This window comes from Penicillium solitum (genome assembly GCF_028829755.1).
Source record: "Penicillium solitum strain IBT 25940 chromosome Unknown utg000001l_segment0_segment0, whole genome shotgun sequence".
Classification (NCBI taxonomy): domain Eukaryota; kingdom Fungi; phylum Ascomycota; class Eurotiomycetes; order Eurotiales; family Aspergillaceae; genus Penicillium; species Penicillium solitum.
In genome coordinates this window covers 7,048,551-7,072,117 of record NW_027072121.1, presented here as the reverse complement: position 1 = coordinate 7,072,117, position 23,567 = coordinate 7,048,551, and the positions used below count along the sequence as shown (strand labels likewise).

The following is a 23,567-nucleotide window of genomic DNA, read 5'->3' as shown; positions in this document are numbered from 1 at the left end:
TTTAGACAACGGCCTCTGTCTAAACGCAGGGCACCAACCATATGTTTTATCGCGGGGAGCATGCACAAATAAAGAATGGACTGGATGCACAGAACATTGCAGTAAGCTAAATACATCCTCTTACATCCGTCAGCAACAAATATCGACAAATATTGACCAATTATGGTATTTTAGAAGACTCCTCTCCAACTATGGGCGCCTCGATCAGTAATATCTACTTCAACGGCTCAACCTCTCTTTACTGCTGCGGTTCACCAATGGCAGTCGACTCTAACGTCCTCTGCCACTCCCAATCCGGCAATGAGGGGGAGCAGCCCTTCACCGTCGAGAGTGGCAGAGTCATTCCCGGGCGTGCTCTCCTTGCGAACGTCCTCAATCTCAAAAACACATCCGACGGAACAAACAGTGACTCAACGAGCTGTCAGACGTGTCATAATACAGCAATCGGTGCAGGTGTTGGTGTTCCGCTCGGGGTTTTGGCTTTGCTGTTTGTGATTTGGGCAATTATTGAGCGGAGAAGAGCCTCTCGACTCAGTCGCGCTCTGTCTGCTCCCGTACCAATGAACTCCGCACCCATTCGACTGCAAACAGAGAACATTGAGCTTTCTGGACATACAAGGAAGAGGAACAATATGGTTGAGTTAGAAGGTGGCCGTCCAGAACTGGATGGTGGTGAATCAGGAAGAGGCTGACCTTACATGATTTGGATATTGACAAAAGCCCAGGTCTGGGTGATCTAATATGATGTTGACATAATAGTCCCATGAGGTCTGGGTCGTGACATAATAAAGGAGGCCCCGCCTGATTTCATTGCCTGGCTAGTAACTGACCCTCCAGGTGTCAGGATTTTGGCTTGATGTAGAGAATACATGCGCTCCGTTCTTCCTGCGGATATCCATACGTATTGTGGGTTTTTTTGGGAGGGGGGCTAAATTCCTTTCGAATTGACCACTAGCAACGAATAACAACGGAATCAGAAAAGAGTCTAAACTTTGATGCATCGATTATGCGTTCATTTCAATGAAGGGAATGAGTGAGTTCGTCTAGGTGAACTTTTACAAATCGCGATTTATCTGATATCCTTGACTGAGGTAACGGATTGCCTCTTGATCTGTCTTCTGACTTTGACTCTCCCATATCAACCAAGATATCTCATCAGAGGTCCCCGAGCGAAGCGTACTATATGGTTCTTATAATCGCCCGGGATTTAAGTTTTTAGTCTCATCGCCTTGGTGCTCGTTCTATTTGTGGACTTACTTTCTTGCTCTTGGTGGCTCCCAATGAGCAGTAAATTTATACACATCCCCCTTGATAAACAAAAGACAAAGGTCATAGGAATGACTGTCATGCCATTTCCTCTTCTCAGGCATATTCCGAGGGTGCACCTTAAGGATCGTGAAGTTTGAAAGGGGTCGTTTGCGAATGTGATAGAGCCGTTAAAGCGGGAACAGGGCTTTGCATCGCGATATTATAGAGCAAGTTTATTACAGTCAAGCTGTTGACTGATCTGACCATTCCTCTCCTCGGGGTAGTATCAGAATAGGACTACACCATACCTATACACCGTTCTTATAAGAGGTATATAGCCGCTTGCCCGTCAACGGGGCAGATCCCCCAAGTGCAAGCATCCCAATCCGCTCATTCTCCGGCACAGAATCCTCCATTATGCCAGGTATCTTATCCAGAACTGTAACATGGCTCGAATCACCAGCCGCAAGTAAAGGAGCGTCATCCGCAACCGAAGCCCCAATCCTCATCATTGCAAACGAATCTAACTGTTCCGTCCATGTAGGCGCATGAGCAGAATAATACCCAAGCCCCAGTAACATAAACAGATAAATACCTAGCAAAATCGAGACCGTCACGATAGCGCCAACTGAGAACGTCGGGATCGAAGTATCCTTCCCCATGTCCCAATATACACGCAGGTCGAAAAAAAGGCTGCCGAATTCCACCCAGGCTTGGGCGGAAATCCACCAGCCAGTAATCGTGCCAAGCACCCAACACACACACCCTGTGTTGGTGCGCCCCACAAGATGCAAAATTCAAATTATCAACCTATGAAAAATGCTATTTACAGGTAACCCCCAGTAGTATCTATATACCAATTCCCACCACTACTACCTCTCGCTGCCATTGAAGCTTCATGCTCAGCTTCAGCTAAATCCCTAGCTAATTGGGCCTGCGATTGAGCTTCTAAGGCCTTGGCCTGCCTTGCTTGTAGACGAATAGCCTCAGCATCCTGCCTTTTTACCATCATTCTATTTGCGCATATAGGTGATAGAGCCGAGCCCCTAGTCCCAAGAAGCGATTTCCCATTTCTTGGCTGATTTGCAGCTGATTTGTGGAATTGAGAGGTCTTTAGACTCTCTTTCACTAGATCAAGCTGTTGGGACAAAAAGGTATTTGCTTTCATACTTCGTTGAATATGCCTTTTGAAATCGTGATATAGGTTCTCTAGCTTCTCAACGTCATCAAGAAGCCTAAGATTAAGCTTATTGACCCGCTGAATTGTATATGGCGGGGAGTTGGTGACTGAGCTTGGGATGTCCGGAGGGGGTGACGGTGTGAAAATCCTAAGGGGACGGCGCCTCTCCTTGGCGATTCTATCGCGCTTGGCAAAAAAGTCTTTTCTGCCTATAATCAATTGCGGTGCGACCTGGAGGTAGGGGATGTATTCAAAGTAAAAGAATGCGATATTAGATTAATGTACCAAGTAAAAGGCGCTTGAATAGAAGGCGTGTTGATTATTATATGCTAATGCTGGCACACGGTCTGCCTTTATATTTGGGACTTTGAGCTCGAGCCGCTCTGAATTGGAAGACAGAAGGAAGACATCATGAAACGGATGGAGTTCTCAGCTCTTTCCTGCGCCCCTTCGTCATAATGTATTTTCTTGATGAGGTGTAGTGAGTGCTCCGGAAAATGAGGGCAGCAGCAATGATGCTATCAACGAACTAACTATCACAGTATAAACGACCCTGTGGGGGCTAATCCCTTCTGGGTATAGTCTGAGGTGGGCTGAATGCATCAGTGTTGCTCACTGATTGGACACTTCAGCATCACTGAGTAATCAGAGAGCATCCAATGAGCACTCACTGAGCACTCACTGAGCATCAGTCATCCTGCACGTGACTGATCTGAGCATGATCACTGATCTGAGCCCGTGCTGACATCTACTCAGTGAGCCTGAGCCTGAGCACCCTCATAAAAGCGGCGGCAGCTCAAATAGGAAAGCCCACCCGTCAGGGAATATCCGGTACGTATAGGTACATATGTAATGATCTATATCTTGTTACATTTCCAATACTATAGCAAGTCCGATTACTCCGTTAGTCGTATGTCTTTTTAGATGTCTTATGAGATGACTTCTTAGATGTATATAAACCGCGAAGACGAAATGTCTATATATAACCTTTAGTAAGCACTTTGGCAGGGGTTCTTGGGGTCCCGAGGTCCAAGAAAGGATCGCTTCCAATGTTAGTGCCTCAGGCATCTATACTATCTTATCGGGAACCAATTAGAGTTGCTGGAAATCTGGATGCCTGCGAGTGCCTTGTCCGAGTCAGCTTTCATCTGGCCTTTCTTTCACCCCTCATCTTCTTCTTTTCTCTCTCTGTATGAGCATGTCTATCGAGAGATTCATATTTGATTCATATTCTCGCTGTTTGTCCAGTTCAAGTCCGGGGTTTATCGACGCAAGTGGGGTTCAGTCCACGATCAGCGTTTGAGGCTCAACGGCCGAACTGCTCATACGATAGTTCTTGGCTGGAACTGTTTCTTATTACAGATCTCACGGACCAACTTCCTCTCGCCATAATCAGATTACTATTGGCTTCAACACTGTCAATTAGAAAATAGACAACTACCTCATTGAGTCATGTCGTTCCTCTCGGCACTCTGCGGGTGCTTCACCCAAGACGAGAAACCCTCGCAGTCCCATTCCTCCCCAGAGATGATGATCCAAAGATCCAACCCCAACGGCATCCAGACAGGACAGTTTACCCTCTCTGGAGAAGGCGAATTTATTCGTTCAGCACCCCCAACCGGGGGCCATGGGCACGGACCCCCGCCCTCTGACTCGGAGGATGGGGGCTATTCCAGCGTGGTCCCTCTCCCGCAGTACACAGCCCGTCCCATGAGCCTCCACGAGAAGACTCTAGAAGCCCATATGCGTGACCCAGCTATTTCCTCCGAGTCCCAGAACACCTACCCCCATGACGAAAAACACGCCAGTCGTTACGACGAAGATCTCACCTCCGATAGTTCATCGGCCATTTCCTTTCCCAGCAGCTACGGCAATACCTCCACTGCAACGAGGGACACTCCACCACCGCCATACTCTCCTCGTCACTCTGCAATGCTGAGTCGTTCTCGGTCCATGTCCATCTCGTCCGCTATGGCGGTCATCATTAATCCGCCGCCTGCCGCTCGCATGGACGGCTCACGGACTGGACCTACATACTCTGAGGAGGATGACCGGTCTATTCGTCGTCATCGACGAGTCTCTTGGGAGAGCCGGTGATACAACCTCATTTAATGATTACAGAAAGAACGTTTGCTTGCTGCCTTTTGCTTATCAGCTGCCTGTTTAATATTTCCCCACGTCGATCTTTTGGTCTGGGCAGATCTGGAATCGTCCATCGTGGATTTCTTTTACTTTTTTACATCATTGCTGCATCGCTCTGCTTTCTGCTTATTTTTTTATATTTCCGTACTTTTTTATTGCACATGACGCGACGACATCATTTATGGATACTGATGGTATGTTTACGACTGGGACTTGAGCAAAAGGGATTTACTCTTGGCTAGCTTTGGATACTAATATCGACCTGCACATACTCGTCTGTCGTGGATGAGGGAGAACACCGTATCGAGATCTTCGGTTACCTTGGTCCTCGCTCGCATCCTGGCAGGCATAAATAGTGTAACAATTATGATAAACCGAATGCATTATAGACACTTTGTCGAATTAGATGATCCAGATCTAGCTTTATTGCTACTAACTCTCGATAAAACACACCTAGATACATACATACATATGTACATGTAGGCAACAAAAAAGGGTATCAACGCAACAAATCGAATGAACCAACTTCACCCAAAACCAACATCATCCAACTCAAGAACTTTAACCCTTTCCTGCTCATGCCTAAGCAAATACCCACAACACGACGCCGGAAACTCCAACAACCTCAAAACCAACGGATCACAACTATCCTCCAAAAACATACAAATAGCCGTACACTCCGAACGAACCCTCATCTCAACCCACCACTCCTCAACATAACACATAAGCCCCAACCACCAAGCCAACAAAACCAACGCTGGCGTCTCCTTCCTAATCAAACACTCATAAAACGGATTCTCCAGCCTCCCCATCCAAGTATTATAAAACTTCGAACTACCCGTAACCCTCTCAAACGGCAACAACGCCATAAGCATCCTCAGAGGCCACAAATACGGATTCTCCTCAATAGTCGTCTGATCTCCAATCCCACAAAGATCCGCCAAATCCGGATCAAGATCCACGCGCCCAGGACGCTTATCTTCGTAGTCTAGGGATGGATCCCGCGATTCCATGAATACTGTCCACCACATGCTCTGCGGGAGCCAGGGGGTTGTGCGTTCGAGGAGATAGCGGAGACCGGATTGGAGGCGGAGCCAGGTTAGGGATGTTGGGTCTTTTGTGAAGACGAAGGAGGTGCGTGGACTGAAGGTTTCTTGGTAGAAGGAGTGCATGCTGATCATTAGACAGGTTGAGTAGAGTTTGTCCATGTTTGAGTGGGTTATTTTTTTCGAGACTTCTGTTGAGTATTGATTTATTGTTTGTTGCCAGTGGTAGGCTTCTGCGAGGCGGTAGTCTTTGTTTTCTGGGAGGAGGGTGCAGAGGTGGGTTGTTGCTGCTCCTATTATTGCGTGCATGAGGAAGGGGGTCTGAGGTGGTTTGGGGGTTAGTTTTGATGTTGCATGTTGCATTAGAGAGGTTATAGGGACTTTTTGTAAGGTTTGTTGGGGTATGGCTATGGTGGGTAATAGATGAAGTATGAATAGGCTTACTTCAAAGGCAAGTTGGACCATTTTACCCATTACGATTCGAACGGGTGTCTGGCTTTCGGTTGCAAAGGCTGGGCCTTTGTGGAAATGATGCAATGCTTCTAGGGTTAATTTCGGCAGTTTGGTATCGGTTGCAGAGGATGGATGAAGTAATTCGGTCAATTTGTCTGCGACCATCATTAGAGACATTGAAGGAGCTAGAGAATCAATCGAGATCAAGTCAGGGTTGGTGTCGATGAATTGGGAAACGATGTTATTGGTCTTTTGAGGTCGGGCCGGCTGGCTCGAGTAGTCGCACTCGATGTCATGTTTTTGACATCGCAGACAATGGGGTTTTGCTTCATCACACTTAATTGATCATTATCAGCTGATGGTTGATAATGGGGGCGTCGGATGTACCTTGACTCTTCGTTGCTTACAGTTCACACAGCCGGCCCGGGATTTCCGATGAGACCGGCGGGAATGATAGACCTGCTCAGACTGTTTGGACCCGCAGTCTATTGAAGTCTTTGATTTGTAGTTTGGGATTCGAAAGACCATATTCTGTCCCTGCACGTGCCTAGACGAGCGTGGCCGGGTTTGGGGTTTAGACTGCACGTCATCCATTGTTTGTTTCTTTGTTTTTTTGTTTTTGGAGTATAAATTTGACCGGGGGTTTATTTGGCGATGGTCTATTAAATCAGATGTACGCTGAAGATTATACGAATAATCCGGCGTTTCAAGGATCGAGATGTTGGGTCTCGATATAGCTCTGCGGCTGATATCCAAATCGGGCGCAAGGCGATGAGTGGAGGCTCAAGTCGGTGGAACTGCGGCTTGTTCTAATCAGCCTGATCACTTAGTTTGTCCAAATAGAGTGAGATGCCAAGTGGTGACGGAGAATACGGGGGAGGCGAAGGGAAGATCGACTAGAACACCCGGGCGCTATTCCCGATATGGTAATTCTCGTATTCCCAAGTTTCCAACGTTAGCAGAATGACTAGACAATCAACGAGAAGTTGACCAGGAAACTGAATAGAGACATCTACTGCCAGGAATATATAAACCGTAGACCCATACAAAGCGTTGGAAATTGGATTCGAGAAACGCCATGCAATTCATCATTCATCGAAGATCATGCGCATAGCTCATACTTCATACATTGATAACTTTTGCGTAGAGAACAAAGTGGTTAGGTATCGCTGAATACTAATCTTGGGTTTAACCCATCTTGGCATTAGAGAAATCCATCTCTGCAAGAGCGCAGGTTAGTAACATATTCAAACGAAAGAATGCACTCCCGATGTCGTCTCCGGGGATCGAAGAAGTGACCAGCAAGAGATGACAGAGACAATAACAACTTACCGGGATGCTCAGCCTGGAACTTCTTCAGCAGATCCATCTTCCGCTGCTCGTCACTACTGGGACCACCCATCTCCTTCTGCCGCTGATCATACATCATCTTCTCGACCATAGCGCGAGTCTGGCCATCCAGATCGCCTAGACTGGAGTTCTCGGGCGTAATCTTGGTGACATCGATTTTGGGAGCAGTGGTCACGACATGAGGCCACCATTCGACCTTGTTCACCTTATCGAGGTGGATGTTGATTTCCTTTCCGGGCGGGGTGGGGGTAGTCTCGAGGGTCCAAGAGGATTCATCGACGAGAATCGAGTGGGGGAGGTCACCCTGAATAGGAAAATGGGATAATTAGCAGACTGCCATTTGAGTTGATGTGTTGATTTAGAGTGTCCGGTGTAATTCTCCGGGTGGGGACACAGTCGACACATACCTCGATGAGGGGTTCTTGACCCTTGATCGCGACCCGGATTTTGTTCTTGGTCAACAGCACATCCAAGTCGCGGCCCTTGAGATTACCCGGAATTGGTGCTGTCACATCCACATCACGAATAGTCTGTGTCCACTTGTAAGGGAGCTGAGCCTGTTCGGCATCCTCGCGGGCTTTGCGCTCTTTGTTCTCGCGTTCGCGTTCGGCTAGGTCGGCGGGGGAGGGGTTTTGGTCGAGATCGGCAGACATGACGGCAGATCAGAAATAGAAATGATAGAGTAAGGGGGTGGTTTGAGTAGACGGTATAACGGTGTAACGGTGAAACGGTGTAGGTATTACTGTAGGTATACTGTAGGTATACGGAGTAATAATTAGTTGTCCAGGTGAGGGGAGCGCAAAATCCCAAAAAGGAAAGATGTGGAGACCTTGGCTTTTTCTCCGTTGACGCTTTTGCCGCCAACCCTAATCGCCTCTACACCGCGATATCTCTACAATGGTCTTGTACTCCGTACAGAGTATGCTTCTTTGGGGAGTTTAACTGCATAAGTTGAAATAGGGATACAGTGACAGTTGCAAGCAGTTGCAAGCACAAAGTCCACCCCTTCCAATGCTATCTGTATTCAACATCTCAAGTGGGTGTCTCGGTCATTTGAGGGGGGATGTTAACAGTACTCTCGAGAACGAGATTGTACTCCAGAGCTGGGAATTCATAAGAAATCCATGACTGACAAGCGCACTAATAAAGTCAGACCAGTTACCCAGTTACCACCACGCCACTGTCAAATACATACCGGAAAAGCGCACAGCAGAAGGTAATGTCACAATAAACCACAACGGTAATGTAAAGAAAAAGAATTCTGGCCCCAGTGGGAAGAGGACGTTGACCAACCGATCGTTCAGGCGGACATGGTGGCGTAGCCAGCCCAAGTGAAAAGTAATCCACGCAAGCAGTGCTCCTAGAAGCACACCGCTTACAATGACGGTGGCATTGTGAGCGACGACCTCGAGTGGTCTAAGATCGAGTGTCAGGGTATGTCTCCTACCGTTTTGGGACAACCTACAGGGATGATTGGACGACCGGGTCGTTAGCGGTCATGACGTGCAGCTGAAAATGAGACATCTGAAGAGTGATTGGAGTGATTAACAATGCAGTTTGGCAATGCAGTAGTGCAAGTCGGTAACTATACATCGTAAACCCAATAAATCCCAGAGGGTAACTGCCACCCCCCCCCCCCACTTGAGGCTCTCTCTTTCCTTTTTCTTCTTCTTCTCTGACTAGACGGATATAAGGAAAATTGTATTCTCATGTATGTTGCCTTGTAAAACAAAAAGCGAATGACTGAAGCTTCCAGGTATAATGTACTCCCCCAAAAATAAACACCCTCTGATCCTATCCCCAATGCTCTCATCATGTCGTAGAGAGAAAGAAAAAAAAGCAAAAAAAAAAAAAAAAAAAAAAACGCAAAACGCAAAACACCAGAAGCTCGGTTTTCCAATAAAACCCACAGCTTGCATAGACGGTTTCAAACAATAAAATGTGGCGTAGATCAACGCTGCTCGGTTTGATTATTATTTGACCTTCTTGCTAGCTCATTTTCTATGATAGCTGTCAGTTCTCTCCTTCTGCATATGTTGGAAAATCAACTCACCTCGAATTTTGTCGATCTGCTTTGCTGTGTCTTGGAGCATCTGATCCCATTTCTTTTGGTAATCTTCAACAGTCATAGGCTGGGACTCTGTCTTCTCTTGGGGGTCCTCCTTAGGTGTCTTGATTTTGTCCATGATGAATGTGAATGGTATAAAGTCCGAGAAGGGAATGGATATATAGTTCTCAGGGGCTCAAACAGGGTTGAAGTCGGGAGTTGATTAAAGTCAAATAGACGTGCGACAGCAAAAGGCTTTATATAAACGACATAACTAAGAAATTCGGTTTTTTTTTAAATCGTTTTTAATTAAAATTTTTAGAAAATAGAACCCCTGTCTCTTTCCTTCTAAAATAAAATTAAAAAATATATATATAATCCCAACAAAATCCCTGTCAAAAAAAAAATTTAATGTTTGCTTCGGAAATCGACCGGTCACGCGTCTAAAAGGTCGAGGAACGCGTTCACCGACATCTTCCTAGGCTTCCCTTCTGGAGCCTAAATCGACAAACGGGACATCGGACCGCTTAGCCTGGGAATAACAAATATCGAATGTATCTTATTGGTGAGGATCAATTGTGACGGGTTCAGGTGTTAGCGCTCCTTTGGGTATGTATTATTATTATTTTTTTTTACCCCTTGAGAAAAGTATCAAATTGACACTGATATATGATGTCAGAATATAACGGGACCTAGCGTATGGTACTTATTTTCCCCTACATTTCTGTGCTCCATATACGCCATCCCATCATCCAAATATGCCTTGTTATGCCTTGTCAGGGCTAATAGGATGGCTTCCAGCGTACCGAAGTTGTCCCGCACCCAATCGGGGACTGTGGAACTATATCCGCGCCAGCCGATCGGATATCTTAGGATGCTTTTAAGGGGTGAAAATGGTTCGATACGTCTCACATGGAAGAATAAGAATCAGGATATTTAAAAAGAAAAAAGAATAAAAAAGAATAAAAAGAGGAAAAAGAGGAAAAAGAGGAAAAAGGGGCACCGGGGAAGCGGGTAGAACTGGATTGTTCCCAGTGATCGTCCGATCCACCCGAGTTGATACTTTGCACTGCGATCTATAACGGACTGCCGAAAACCCCGTATGTACTCCACTATCAGCAGTTCTTCAAGTCGACGTGTTTTCTAGGTAGAAACAGGCAACAGAAACACATCCCATAACATAAAAATAGAAGAAAAAAAAAATATATATATATATATATATATATATATACTAGGCGCCTAACATCTCCAGCCTTAGCAGGCTGGCTGAGCCACACGGACCGCTTGAAACCCGCTCACACTACCGGGGTATGTACCAAGTAGAGCCCAACACTACCGAGAGTGGTTCAAGGCCCTATTGGCCCAAATAGCATATTCACCGCCGATAAGAGTCCCGGGACGTGCAGAGCCGTAAACGTTGCATCTCGACAATCCACGTGGTATGCGCACACTAGCGCTGTGTCATGGCCGTTGTCCTTGACCGCAACCCTCTTACCCATCTACGGGCCGACACGTTCTGAGGCGCTTTGGTACTTTTGGTGCTTTGGTCAAGGTCACGTCAGATGATGAAACCGGAGTGGGATGTTCTTCGGGCGCTAGATTCGGGTAATCTGATCGTGGGGGTCTCTCATTTGATCGGGGGCTATGCTTGTTCTTCCCCCACCAGCTGACGGATGACGATACTTTAATGTGCTTAGATTACACTAGTCCGTTATCTGCATGGAGTAAGTATTGTTCCAACGCTCGTAGTGCATTATGACTGGCTAGTATGGTTTGTCCGAGCTGGGTGTGGCGCTATTGTTTATACAACCTTGGACTAGACAAGGGTCCAGGGTCCAATGTGGAACTTAGTCCAAGGGAGGTACGATTATTGGTGTAAGGCCACAAGGATGAAGAGTCAAATAGAAGAGCAAGTGGTAAGATAATACCTGATTCTTTAGGACATGCCCATTTAACTAGTGCACATTCCTACAGTCCACCCATCAGCCCATCCACTCCGGCAAAGAAACGAAAAGAAAAAGGAACAAAGAAATCGTAAATTCTGGCACTGGTGCCTGCATCCATTGGCCAGTTATGTCGTCAACGCAGTAAGCCCTTCCCGATGAACTGCCGGGTAAATGATGTAACCTATGCCCTCCATCTGCAGCCTTAGTCCGGTTTGAAGAGGGGTCGGGTGGAAGGAAAAAAAAGGTGTACACAATGCGCCGATCCATGTCGCTTGGTACAACGCCGAATTAGTACACCATGATATTGATCCCCCTGGGGTAGATTGCTTCGAAAATATTCCATAGTAGATAGATTCCCCTATGACGCCAGGATATGAGATCGCTGAAGAAACTGGAAAAAAAAAAAAAAAGATATCGAAAAAACAAGCTTGTAAAAAATATTTTGATAGTCACGAAAGTCCGAGAGTCCGAAATGGAGACGGTGAGCGCGTCGGGCTAATGAGACTCCTGGAGGAACCACTCGAGGTCATCAGGCTGGAAGTGTGAGGCGGATGTTTCCGCCGGATCGGCGATCCCGTCATCAAAAGGGACCGTAGCCCCCGAAGGCAGACTACTGCGTCGCTCGACGAGGTCAAAGAACTCCCCTGCAAACTCGGCCAGCTCGTTAGCCACTTTGAGCTCAAGGATGGCTTCGAGCGCCTGCATTTCCTTTTTCCATTTGCGATCACGCTGAGCCTTTTCCTCGTGGCGACGGCGGCACAGGCTGTCACGAGGGCGGTCTGTCATGCAATTGGGGCACAAGTAGTTCTCCTCGCAATACGAGCATTTGCATGGTGGGTGGGTATATATGCAGTCCGCGCATACATACACCTTGCAGCCTTTGCATTCTCGCAGATAGCTGGGACACCTGGGACGTGGGTCTCTGATACCGCCTCTGACATCCCTGACTCCGGTGATAGGATCAGCCGGGGGGCAGAAAAAGGATTGACAACCCTGCCATCTTGGGGTTTCAAATGTCGGCGAATCAAAGAAGGTGGAAGATGAGGATGAGGGAGGGGAAGAATGGTCAGACGCAGGGGCCGAATATGAGCGAGATGGTTGGTTGGAGAAGAAGGAAACAGGAGCCGATTGATCACCAACATGTGATTCGGGTGTATTTTCCTCGTCCATGCTATCTTGTCGTGAATCGTCAATGAAGCTTTTGTTTGTTGAGTCAAGAAGCTGTTGGGTTCTGAATGGTAAGTCGTATTCGGGAAGTTGACTAGAGATGAGGGATGCCGAAAGATTTGCAGCGAATCGGTTTTGAATGGTTTGCTTTTCTGTCTCGAGGTCTCGATAGCCGCAAATCCTTAAACGAAGCCCACGGAGGTCATGCTCAATGCAGAGAGGCTTGGAGCAGCTCTTGCAGTGCACCTTCCACTGTGGTGAATCGTAACATCCTTGGCACAAGTTACGCGGACACGGTGAAACTTCCCGGTTGGGGGGGACCTAGCAGCCATTTCATCATTGCCAAATGACCCGTTTCAAGCGAGTAGTCCGGCTTGCTCGGATCTCCATACGCATATTTAGGGAATGTCTTGCTCCATTCACTAACGGTGTACTCTAGGTCCTCCCAGCCTTGGCCACGAGGTAAAGGCACGGCTCGTACCTGGTCCACTTCACCATTGCGAGGTCCAATGCTAATCCCGCCTCCCCCGGAGAGGTCAGGCTTGGTGCAGCACCAATGGAAATTGAGGATAGGCGGTGGGTCCATCCCTGTACCCTGAGCTTGATTGGGATCTGCCAGGATATCCACGGGATCCTGCATTGAGCCCGGAGAGTGTGTGGCCCCAGGTGCCCACCAGAAGGAATCCGGTGCATTCTGGGTTTTTTCAGACGAAGATGGTGTACTTCTGTGGAGATACGGCCGTTCGTGGGCACAGCTCGCACATAGTGTTTTACGACATCCGACACAGTGCATGAGGACGCTGCAATGTTCACATCGTTCTGAGATATCCTCAAGGCAGTTGTCACAGCGGATCTTGTCGACAAATTGGGTGTGACTCCGGCGCAGATGGGCAGGTGTCATTTTCCCCTCACCCCAGTCGATACCCTCGCCAGTTCCTAATGCCTCGCCATAGAATCCAGTGTCACGATTCTCCCACAGCTTTCCATCGTATACGTGCGGCTGGGGGGTCTCAGGGTCGGTTGGGCCGATCCAATTTTTAGATCTCCAGAGTCGATCAAAGACTACCCAGACTTCCGGCGACCCTGCCCCGTGTGGGAACCTCGATTTGACGTAACCGGCTCTGCGAGCGCATCTACCGGCAGGTGTGGTGCACCAAGCAGTATCAGTCCAGATGCCCAGCTTGTGGCAGATATTGACAAGTTCATGGGTCGACTCCGCGTCAGCGTCCTTCCGCATCAGTGAAGATGATAGATAAGGGCGTCTTCGATGATGACGACATCGGTAGGCGTAGATACTCTTGAGGGCGAGCCGTTGCATCCCGGGAGCGCTGCCGGTATTATCCCCCATGTCAATGTCACATTGCAGCGCGAACATAGTCAAGAAAGGAACAATATGATATTTCAAAGAGACGTTCTTGCAGCCCCGAACAGAGAGATGGACCAGCGTCTCCCGACGTGAATGCAACACGGTCGATGTCAGGTTCTCTCCCGAAATGGCCGTGTTATCCAGTTCTAGGCTTTTCAAACACCTACTGAATGGTATCACCACATTCATCAGGAACATGTCTAGGGCGTACGGTCGGGATTGACGCGCCGGGGCTGTGTCAGGGCCGCTTGGGTCATTGATTTGAGTATTGGGTAGAGTGCTTGAAGGAAATTGTAGGCGAAACGAGAGTGACTTCCATGCGGTCGGGTATGATCGAAGGAACGTACGGAGGTAACTTGAAGTGTGATACAGCTTTATGATTGTATCGGTCGGGATCTGAAGTAAAAGAGACTCGAATATGGGTGCATTTGTTGTTATCACTCGCTCAAAGGTGGACAGGGTTCGTTCTTCTGAGGTAACGGAGTGTTGCAAGACATTTTCCAGCACCGTCAGGAGCGACGCTGGGTCCTCACCAGCGACGTCCCCCCAAGCCATGGTGTCAAGACCGTGATTCGTCATCAGTCCTGGGTGAGTAAAAGATGCCAGTCCTTAGATCGAAGATCGAAGTAGCGCGAGGTCGCGAGCTCGGCGGGTAGAGACGCGGCACATGATAAGACAACTTGAAGATACAATCGAGGGGGCAAGCACACCCTGAGGTAAGCCACCATGCAAGGCCATTAAAGGTAAACAGTCGATAATTGAAAAGATGGGGTCGCAAGGGCTGACGAATTGGGGTATCAGAAGGGGAAGGGAGAAAGAGAGGGGTATAAAATGAGGGGAAAAGGCGAATTCCCAAAGAGAGGGATGAGCAAAGAAAGAGAGAATATTACTTATGCCCCGATCACTCTGAAGTAATGAAAGGGAGCAAAAAAACAGTGGGAGAAGAAATGCAAAAGCTGAGCAAAGACAAAGTGATATCCGGATGCGCCCGTGAGGAGAGCAGCGTCATGTGATGGCCATCAAACCCCCGGATTTTGATGATCGGCGTAGTTGTTGGATTTCATTATGCAAAGGAAAATAAATGCATTGATCGCTGCGTCTATTGCAAATGGTTTCTATGCTAGGCCATGTGGACTAATGTTTGTCGGCTGCATCACCTACAGTGTAGCCCCTCGCAATACCCTTGCGCCCTTCCTTGACCAGGGTACTATCCTCCGAATCTTCCTCGTCATATCGAATATCAAAGTCACTACCCAGACCCTTCCATGTCCGTTGCGATCGCAAGTATTCTGCTCCTGGTGAGACGGCATTGCCGATCATAGCCAAGTCACCCTTAGCTCGTCGCGCCAGTGCCCTAGCAGCAGATGGCCCGCTGGTAGATGATCCATCGACCTGGGAAGCGCGCGGCGCGGGATCCCGCATGGGACGGGAATGTGAGACGTATCGACCGGTGCGGAAATCAAACTCGGGCGGCGCCGACTCGGGTTCTGACATGTCGTCCTCATCGGACACGGTTGCGCTATTGGATGTTCCCTGGTCATCTCCATTTCCGTTGACCTCCTGAGGTGGTGCGTCAAGGACTGCCTGGAAATCACTATGCCAAGCTCCTGTCCACACCCGGTCTGAGTCGTCTTTCAAAGCCAGCTCTAATTCGAAGGGAGTGATGACTGGCTTCCAGAAATCCTTGCTATCCACCAAGGAGCTTTCCCAGCAGCCAATGACAACCCAACCGCCAATTTCACTGAAATTGGCTACCTTGGCAGCATTCAATTTACCAACCACGAACATGTAGCTCTTCTTGCCTGCTTCAGCAATCCGCTCCTTAACATGTTCCACAATGTGCAGATAGTTCTTGACACTCAAAGTGTTGATAAGAATACCCCAAATAGGGACGGTCGTCAGAGAGGCAAGAGTACCATAACGGCGTCGCAACACTGCAGCAGTGGAAGCAGGCAATGGCTTGACATTCTCATTGGACAGGTCATTGGTGGGATAAATATGGATCGCGGCAACACGAGACGCGAGTGTCATCATGAGAGCGGTTGGCGGATCAGAGATGTGAAACAGTTGCCAATCGGCCAGTGTCTCAGGCGCCTCTTGAACCGACTCGGGGACTGTGCGATTGGGAATCGACGAGGAAGGCTCATGAACAACCTCCGTTGCATATATGTTGCTATATCCCTCTTCCACCAGGCGAGTATATACCGTAGGAACGTGGTCTGCGTAGGTAACGTCGGCTGCGATGATAACCTTGGTCGTTGGGTCAAGATAAGTCGCCTTGAACGCCCGTACCACAGGCTCAAGAGGCAGATTCTTATGCGTGAACACATGAATCACGGGTAGCCGAGCTGTCGGTGACAGACAGGACCTCCCGTAATGCACAACCACATCTGCGTCCACATGTTCCGCGGCCACTTCGTCGACGCAACAGGTACCGTAAGATGTATCGGCCAAAATTGTCAAGCGAGGCGGGTATTGTTCCTTTTTATCCTCCACCTGGAGCTCATTTATCGAGTGAGCGAGGACAGCATCGGTCTGGTTCGAGGGCTGTGTGCCATTGGTGCCGACTTCCTCGCGTTCCAGGCCCCGGCTGAGCAATTGAAATACTCGCGGGGCATCAGGAAGCATATCATCTGGGAACTGGAGAGCAATGCGCTTATACCGTGCTTGGCGAATGTCCTTCAATGTGCGCTCGATATCGTAGGTAATGGAAAGCTCATCGTCTGACACTGGAGCCGTTGGGTCTCGTGAGGCCACTGGAGTAGTTTCTTCGAGAATACGATCATCAGCAGTCGACAGCACAGGGGCTGACTTCATTTCAGACCCCATTTTGTAAGATAGAGGGGCAAGTGTGGTGCTGAGCCAAGAATGAGAAATTGCTGAAAGTTTTTGGAGAAAAAAAAAAGATTCCCCCCACTTCACCCCGCCATGGATAACGGGAAAATACAACAGAGCCCATTGGCAGAGCAAACCGACTGGCTGATAATCACATTTGGGTGAAAATATACTCGAATAATTCACCAGACACAGAGCTATTTACACATTTCATCATGTCGACATAAAAAGGCAAAGGATATCTACAAGTCCGCTCGTGCTGGCTCTCCCGCCCAAACCCTGCGAAGCAATTCGCGGATCGGCGCGCGTTCAATCGGGCGAGGATTCCAGTAAGCATTGGATAGCGCAATATCAGCCGCTTTATCAATGTCTTCTTCCTTCATGCCGAAATCCTTCACGCCGCGCGTGACCTTGAGCTTAGTCAAGAGAACGTTCAAACCGTGGATCGCGTCACCATTGCTATCTGGCAGAGCGTCGGCCAACTGCTTCATAGTCTCAAGGATGTTAGGTGCATTGTAGGAGATAGCATGAGGGAGGACAGCGGTATGGGTTTCGGCGTGAGGGAGATTGAAGCTGCCCCCAAGTGTGTGGCACAGCTTGTGGTGGATGGACATGCCCACGCTACCTAAACATGTCCCACAGAGCCAGGCACCATACAAGGCTTTGGATCGCGCGGATTGAGAAGATGGGTTCTCGATAATCTCGGGAAGAGAGGATGCAAGTGCCCGTATACCCTCGAGCGCCATCATGTTGATGATCGGGTTAGTATTGCGCGCGTAAAGGGCCTCGACTATCCAGATCGCATTAGATGTGTGCATAGGAAGTCGACGCGGATTAATCAGGTATATTTACCAGCATGCGCAATTGCATTGACACCGCTAGTAGCACTCATAGCCGCCGGCAAGGTCATTGTGAGGTCCACGTCGTAAATGACCGTACCGGGCAAGATTTTAGGGTCCGAGCGAGTCTTCTTCAATCCATCAGCAGTCTCGCCCAGGATCGGTGTCATTTCGCTACCAGCATATGTAGTCGGAATACAGATATGCGGCAGTCCAGTGCGAATGCTGATCGCCTTGCCGAGACCGATAGTGCTTCCGCCTCCAATAGAAATAACAGAGTCGGCTCCCTGTGCCTTAGCATAGTCAAGAGCCTTGTCTGTGACATTCGTGGGAGTATGCATAGTCGCCTCGCTGAAAATACCGGCGATTTGGCCCTTGAGCACCTCCTTGACTCCCTCGGCTTGGCTGACCTGCTGAGGTGTCGAGAGCACCACCGGGGCCTTCACCTGCAGGCGGGAGACTTCATCGGGGAGCCTTTGCAGCGTGCCGCTGCCGAAGACGACACGGCCAGGGTTGGGATTGTACTCGAAATTATCCATTTTGTGTTTTAATCATCTGAGGGCGAGGCTTGTCACCTTATAGTCGATACCCCACACCCCACCGTAGTCGATGAACGTCATGCCCATCCGTGGGGCCGTGGGGTTTTATCGGCAGTTGTAATCTGGTGATTCTCCGAGCCATTGCAAGTTGGCGGTTTTTGTACTTAATGGCCGATTCGGCGTATTACTTGGGTACACTCGGTTCCTGTTGTGTGGCCGTAGATGTTCCGATCATAGTGAAAGGATCTACGGAATCTACGGAAATGCCCATCCGTCCACGGGTGGACTGGTACGGAGTAGACGGATATGAATTTCTCCAAACTGCCGAGTGGGGCTTTTCTATATTAGCTGGGCACTCAGAGGCTTGAATTTCAGCCCAGGGTCAGACTTTGATAAATTGCATTTAATTTACAGAAATTTCTGTGGGCCTATGATACACAATGTCTCCGGCACATACAAACCAGTAAGGTGCCATGACACCCGAGGTCAATTACTAGCCGTAGAGTCAGCCCCCATGGCAGTAAATTGGATCATATTATTTATAGATTATTCAAACGATCCTAGCTCAATGTGCTTTGTGGTACACACATGTGCTTGCAATACATTGTTATATGTACAAATCTTCAAGCCCTTGCTCAATTGATCTAAGCGATGGGTGCGTAGAAGCTAAACTTGCCAGCCGGGTCATACTTCTTCTTCAAGGCCAGCAGGCGTTGTTCACCGTCGCCATACAGCTGCTTCGTTGTCTCATCTCCGTAGGCATAGTTGACGTATGCGCGGATGTCCTCGAAGCCACTGGCTTCAAAGAGGATGTTGCGGAGCTGGTTACCCAGATCAACCGCCTTGGCGGCAACTGTTGCATCGCCGGGTGGGTAGTTGATGAGGGGAGCGGCAAGGAGGTTCTCGCTACGGAAAGCGAAAGAACTCGAGCTGCTAGGGATCGCGTGCACGCCTCCGAAGGAGTAACCCTCGAACATGAGGATTGAGTTGTTGTAGGCAGAGGATCCCTTAATAGCAGGTGCGTAGATGTCCCATGCCTTCTTCTGAGCCGCAATGTCGTATGATTGGAGGTAGATGGGGAAGCGGGGGTTAGCGTACCCGGCATTTTGACATGGCGGGGAGTCGAGGGCGATACCGGTCCATGCAGCGAGGTCCTTGTAGGTGCCTGCCTGGGGCACAACGGAAAGCGGTCCGAGGTCGTGGAAAGGCTTGGTGTAAATCGAGTCGACGGCATTCACTCCCTCCTGGATGATGTAGAATACGATGACGGGGTTGGTAGCGTCAACATCGGGGTTGTTCATCCAGTACGACCAGTTGATGAGATCTGCGGGCTGGGTGCCATTCTTCAGAAGATATTCGTTGGCAGCCTCGTAGACAGCCTCGACCTTATCGCCACTAAAAGAGATTGTCTCGATAGCCCAGTCACGGTGCTGGATATCATAGATCTTGCTGGTGAGAGAAGTCACAATGCCGAAGTTGTGCCCAGCACCCTTCATCGCCCACCAGAGGTCGGAGCTCTGGTCAATCGTCTTCAAGGTACCGTCGGCAAGAACAACGTTCATAGAAACGAACTGGTCAGAGACGAGTCCGTGGTGGCCTTGGAGCCATCCATGTCCACCGCCAAGAGCCGGTCCGAGAAGACTGACACATTCACAGGTTCCAGTAACTGTCTGCTTTCCTGCGGCCCAAAGCGAGTCGGTGACCACCTTAGACATGGTTCCTCCACCCATAGTGGCCGTCTTGCCATCTTTGGCGATGCTGACGCTGCTCAACTGGCTCAGCGAGATTCCAACGCCATGGTCCATCTTACCCAGCGAAATGAGGGCTCCATGGACTCCATTGTACGTGAGGAAGGGCAGGTCCTTCTTGTTGGCGAATTTCACCTAAACCGTCATCACAATTAGTATCTATCTTTGCCTCATTGACATATATGGAAAACAAAATAGTAACCTACCGTCTCAACAACATCGTTCTCATTGCCGGGCACAACGACAATGTTAACCTTAGGTTCAGCTAGAGCAGACCACCGCGTTGTGACAGTTGTGAACCCAGTTGACCCCGGAGAATACACCTTGGCAGTGCTCGAAAGCTTCTTTCCAAGCGCCTCCAAGTCAGCATCGCCTCGCGGGCAAAGGCCTCCCTCGATACCTCTAGGGAAAGTCAAAGACGCCGCGGAAAAGGCCCAAGCCGCAACGGCCGTGATCACCTCTAACTTGAAACGATACATTCCTCAAAATAAGGATGTCCTGAATTTGTGAAGACAAAAAAAAAAAAGCAAAAACCAAATACCCCTTGCGTTCTCGTCGGAAGACGTCTGGAAAAAAGTGGGTATGCTATGCCGCACCTCGGTAGGAATCCCTGTTAATTGTGCGGTTCTCTCTATTTAGTATTACATATTATTTACGGCAGCTGTAAAACCACCCTAGAGTTAGTTTGGTTAGATGGTTTCTCATTTTAATAGATTTTAATATCGCATTACAATGACCTCAATAACATAGTGATCGAACAAAGAAGTCCACATCGCCCTAGTGGTCCTTTTATGCACGGTTTCGTAGCACGGCCCAATATGTCCGACTGGCTGTGAATCTCCCCCATGTTCCATATTTGCACTCCCTGATCGTCCCGTTCTAGTTATGCCTTCTTTATTTTTTTTCTCTCAGATTAGAAGTGCACCGGTAGACTCTCCCCTGCACCACGCTAATGCAGGGGCTAGTCTGATTGGGTATGTTACATCCGCCGTCGGCCTAAATCGCCGCGGGCAGCCCTAGTAAGCGCAATCATCTGACCTGAACAATTATTAAGTTCCACTCTAGCGTTAGAATGGAACGTGCTTATCTGCATGTTGGTTGGATATGAATACCGGTTTGGCCCCAAACCTGTGGGCCATCGCGCCTTAGAAGGTTCCACTATTAGCTCGCTACTAGGCATCCCCCAACTAGGTACGTACTCCGTATGTGTCTTTCTTATATTTCATTTCGGGATTTAATTTGAAGGGATTCCACATAATATATCATGCAATTTAGATTTTCTCTAGATTAAATTTTTTATTTTTTAAATTTTTTTTTTCATCCATTAGGGGCAATGCATGGTCTATATATCTGGCAACAAATGTCCTTCTTGCCATGTGGGAGTCTGTACAACATAATCGGGTAAACGGGACGGAGCCAGCTGAAGAATCAACGGGTACACGTGGAAATCTATGGATCCATAAATACCGATTACTTTGGGTAATTTGGGTAATTTAGTAAAAAAACTATCTGGATCAACGTTGGAACTTTCCGAGATAGGACTTTGGTTCCAAGGTTTCAAGGTTCTCGTCAACGGAATGAGCCAGACCTTGTCTAAGGTTCGTCTAATAGAAAATAACTGAAAAATCGGATGGAGGATAGCGCCCGTTCTCGTCCCAGTATCTTCCCGCTCTTGGATCAATTTGTCTTGTTATTAGGGTTAAATCATATCCAGCGAATGAAGAAAGATTCGCGCTAGTGCAGGGGAGATAATCTTCTTCTATCTACTTCGTACTCCGTACCCTTCTCCATTCTCATGCGCAAATCTTCACTGCGTTAACCCCGACCCCGCTATTCTTCACAAACCTCGATCGCCATGGCATTTGGCTTGGAGGCACGAGATGCGGCGTCGGAAGCACACAAGGCCACAGTTGAATTATGGACGTTATATGCAATTGCCGTTGCCGTGACAATTCTCAGAACATACGCTCGAAGCAAAACCGGAGGATGGAGGAATTTACGACTCGATGACTATCTTATATGGGTTGCAATTGTGATTAACTCCAATTGACAATACGTCGTCCTACTGGTTGCTGACTTGTAATCCATATAGATACTATATACTGCACAGGCGTCACTTGCACATAGTGTGGGCAGTGTGTCTGGCGGCCTCGCCAACAACGGCATGACAACCGCCCAGCGCGAGGCACTATCGCCCGACAACCCAGCTTACAGGGCCAGGTATGTCTCCCCGAATTGTCACCCGAAGACCAAATTTGAATGCGATCACCAACCATTTGATTAGAGTGATTGGCTCCAAGATTCAAATCGCGGGCTGGAGTACTTATTCGGCATTGATTAATTCACTCAAACTGTCCATGCTGGCATTCTACGTTCGACTGATGGTATTGACCTCCATAATTTCCGATGGTGTTTCGCAACAAATAACTAACCCCCAACAGGATGGCCTTGGCCGGCGTTATCACATTCCCATTTATGTTGGTTTTGGCCTTGTTATCGGCAGCTTTCTCGCAAGTATCATTACAATCTTTGCGGCATGCCGACCATTCCACAAAAATTGGCAGATCAATCCGGATCCTGGCAGTGAGTCTCTCATCTTGTCCCAAGCGCTCAACATCTGCTAACTATGCCCCTAGACGTGTGCCAACCAGCCATTTCCACACCGGTCATCGCAGTAACCTTCGCCTCAAACCTCATTACCGATCCATACCTCATATTCATCCCGATTCCAATGCTTTGGCAATCGAGTCTGAAGCCCTTGAAGAAGATCGCAGCCACCATCGTACTCAGTTCGGGTGTCTTTATTCTCGTCTGCGCTACTATCAAGAGTGTTTTCCTCCTAGTGGTGAGTTTCAATATATTTGAATTTCCCCCCGGCTCAAAGGTATTTGTCTAACTTGATTGGTCATCATCTATAGGATCCTGAAGATGGCGCACAACTCGCTAATGAATGGGGCACCCGCGAAACATTCGTTGCAGTCGTCACGACCAATCTTCCCATGATCTTTCACCTCTTCAGAATTTGGCTCAGCAAGATTTTCGGCAGCCAATTTCAGTCATCTCACAAGACACATAAATCGCCCTCAGGTGGTTTCCGGAGTATTGGTGGCGGGGGTGACTATGCCAGTCGCAAAGGTCAGGGCCCTGCGAGTTCGGATCCTATGACCATTGGTATGTCATTTACCGAAAGTGAGGAACGGATGATGGAGGATCTGAAGATGCAGAACTTAAAGGCATATCCGACAGGTATGCCTGCCACAGCCTCGGGTGCCATCGTGGTCTCGAATCAGATTGATATCACCCATGAGACTCGAACCATACCACAGAGTGAACAGCCTGTGAAAAAAGGAACAGAGGCATGGTAAATCGGGACTTTAAAGGCGTCAGGGGTTTATGGGTATCTAGCTAGATTTAATAATGTATATTCCAAATTCACACCTTCCAACACTAGATTATTTCTCTATTACGCATCTTATAGATCCCCAAGCCAAAACAGACACATTGAGTAGAGAGTTACACAAAGCAAGCCATCTTTCCTCAGATCATAATGGGTGTTAAGTGCGGTCTACGTTTCCACACAAGGAACTTGCAATAATCCGATTTCTGTTGAAGACGACGCTAAAGGTGATGGGATCGTCCAGATGTGCACATCACTGGGGCC

The 23,567-nt window shown here is 48.4% G+C and overlaps 12 protein-coding genes across 12 annotated transcripts; 3 read left to right on the top strand and 9 right to left on the bottom strand.

Annotated features, from left to right (window-relative positions):
• Nucleotides 1-191: 191 nt before the first annotated feature.
• On the top strand, nucleotides 192-692 carry N7455_002688 (uncharacterized protein; the record flags this gene model as incomplete). The annotated part of the gene is made up of 1 exon (XM_040953256.1): nucleotides 192-692. One exon carries the CDS (start codon nucleotides 192-194, stop codon nucleotides 690-692), a length of 501 nt encoding a protein of 166 aa, XP_040816303.1.
• An 864-nt stretch (nucleotides 693-1,556) lies between these two features.
• Nucleotides 1,557-1,757, bottom strand: N7455_002687 (uncharacterized protein; the record flags this gene model as incomplete). Its single annotated transcript, XM_065604333.1, has 1 exon — nucleotides 1,557-1,757. One exon carries the CDS (start codon nucleotides 1,755-1,757, stop codon nucleotides 1,557-1,559), a length of 201 nt encoding a protein of 66 aa, XP_065462824.1.
• A 2,123-nt stretch (nucleotides 1,758-3,880) lies between these two features.
• On the top strand, nucleotides 3,881-4,525 carry N7455_002686 (uncharacterized protein; the record flags this gene model as incomplete). Its single annotated transcript, XM_040953221.1, has 1 exon — nucleotides 3,881-4,525. One exon carries the CDS (start codon nucleotides 3,881-3,883, stop codon nucleotides 4,523-4,525), a length of 645 nt encoding a protein of 214 aa, XP_040816352.1.
• A 572-nt stretch (nucleotides 4,526-5,097) lies between these two features.
• On the bottom strand, nucleotides 5,098-6,663 carry N7455_002685 (Zn(II)2Cys6 transcription factor domain-containing protein; the record flags this gene model as incomplete). Its single annotated transcript, XM_040953383.2, has 3 exons — nucleotides 5,098-5,937; nucleotides 6,061-6,405; nucleotides 6,457-6,663. 3 exons carry the CDS (start codon nucleotides 6,661-6,663, stop codon nucleotides 5,098-5,100), a joined length of 1,392 nt encoding a protein of 463 aa, XP_040816149.2.
• A 594-nt stretch (nucleotides 6,664-7,257) lies between these two features.
• N7455_002684 (NudC domain-containing protein) lies at nucleotides 7,258-8,072 on the bottom strand (the record flags this gene model as incomplete). Its single annotated transcript, XM_040953436.2, has 3 exons — nucleotides 7,258-7,289; nucleotides 7,402-7,723; nucleotides 7,827-8,072. The coding sequence occupies 3 exons, from the start codon at nucleotides 8,070-8,072 to the stop codon at nucleotides 7,258-7,260; spliced, it is 600 nt and encodes a 199-aa protein (XP_040816355.1).
• A 379-nt stretch (nucleotides 8,073-8,451) lies between these two features.
• N7455_002683 (uncharacterized protein) lies at nucleotides 8,452-8,919 on the bottom strand (the record flags this gene model as incomplete). Its single annotated transcript, XM_065604332.1, has 3 exons — nucleotides 8,452-8,522; nucleotides 8,615-8,835; nucleotides 8,885-8,919. The coding sequence occupies 3 exons, from the start codon at nucleotides 8,917-8,919 to the stop codon at nucleotides 8,452-8,454; spliced, it is 327 nt and encodes a 108-aa protein (XP_065462823.1).
• A 370-nt stretch (nucleotides 8,920-9,289) lies between these two features.
• On the bottom strand, nucleotides 9,290-9,705 carry N7455_002682 (uncharacterized protein). Its single transcript, XM_040953238.2, has 2 exons — nucleotides 9,473-9,705; nucleotides 9,290-9,420 (listed from the first exon to the last, which is right to left on the bottom strand). Exons 1-2 carry the CDS (start codon nucleotides 9,603-9,605, stop codon nucleotides 9,371-9,373), a joined length of 183 nt encoding a protein of 60 aa, XP_040816123.1. The 5' UTR covers nucleotides 9,606-9,705; the 3' UTR covers nucleotides 9,290-9,370.
• Nucleotides 9,706-11,907: 2,202 nt separating this feature from the next.
• Nucleotides 11,908-14,500, bottom strand: N7455_002681 (uncharacterized protein; the record flags this gene model as incomplete). The annotated part of the gene is made up of 2 exons (XM_065604331.1): nucleotides 11,908-12,851; nucleotides 12,901-14,500. 2 exons carry the CDS (start codon nucleotides 14,498-14,500, stop codon nucleotides 11,908-11,910), a joined length of 2,544 nt encoding a protein of 847 aa, XP_065462822.1.
• A 579-nt stretch (nucleotides 14,501-15,079) lies between these two features.
• Nucleotides 15,080-16,774, bottom strand: N7455_002680 (2-(3-amino-3-carboxypropyl)histidine synthase subunit 1/2; the record flags this gene model as incomplete). Its single annotated transcript, XM_040953267.2, has 1 exon — nucleotides 15,080-16,774. One exon carries the CDS (start codon nucleotides 16,772-16,774, stop codon nucleotides 15,080-15,082), a length of 1,695 nt encoding a protein of 564 aa, XP_040816249.2.
• Nucleotides 16,775-17,022: 248 nt separating this feature from the next.
• Nucleotides 17,023-18,158, bottom strand: N7455_002679 (maleylacetate reductase; the record flags this gene model as incomplete). The annotated part of the gene is made up of 2 exons (XM_040953346.2): nucleotides 17,023-17,570; nucleotides 17,633-18,158. 2 exons carry the CDS (start codon nucleotides 18,156-18,158, stop codon nucleotides 17,023-17,025), a joined length of 1,074 nt encoding a protein of 357 aa, XP_040816237.2.
• A 644-nt stretch (nucleotides 18,159-18,802) lies between these two features.
• Nucleotides 18,803-20,385, bottom strand: N7455_002678 (putative FAD-dependent oxygenase; the record flags this gene model as incomplete). Its single annotated transcript, XM_040953185.2, has 2 exons — nucleotides 18,803-20,041; nucleotides 20,113-20,385. The coding sequence occupies 2 exons, from the start codon at nucleotides 20,383-20,385 to the stop codon at nucleotides 18,803-18,805; spliced, it is 1,512 nt and encodes a 503-aa protein (XP_040816232.1).
• A 1,376-nt stretch (nucleotides 20,386-21,761) lies between these two features.
• On the top strand, nucleotides 21,762-23,271 carry N7455_002677 (uncharacterized protein; the record flags this gene model as incomplete). Its single annotated transcript, XM_040953361.2, has 6 exons — nucleotides 21,762-21,938; nucleotides 21,999-22,126; nucleotides 22,191-22,290; nucleotides 22,348-22,489; nucleotides 22,543-22,751; nucleotides 22,825-23,271. 6 exons carry the CDS (start codon nucleotides 21,762-21,764, stop codon nucleotides 23,269-23,271), a joined length of 1,203 nt encoding a protein of 400 aa, XP_040816122.2.
• Nucleotides 23,272-23,567: the final 296 nt, after the last annotated feature.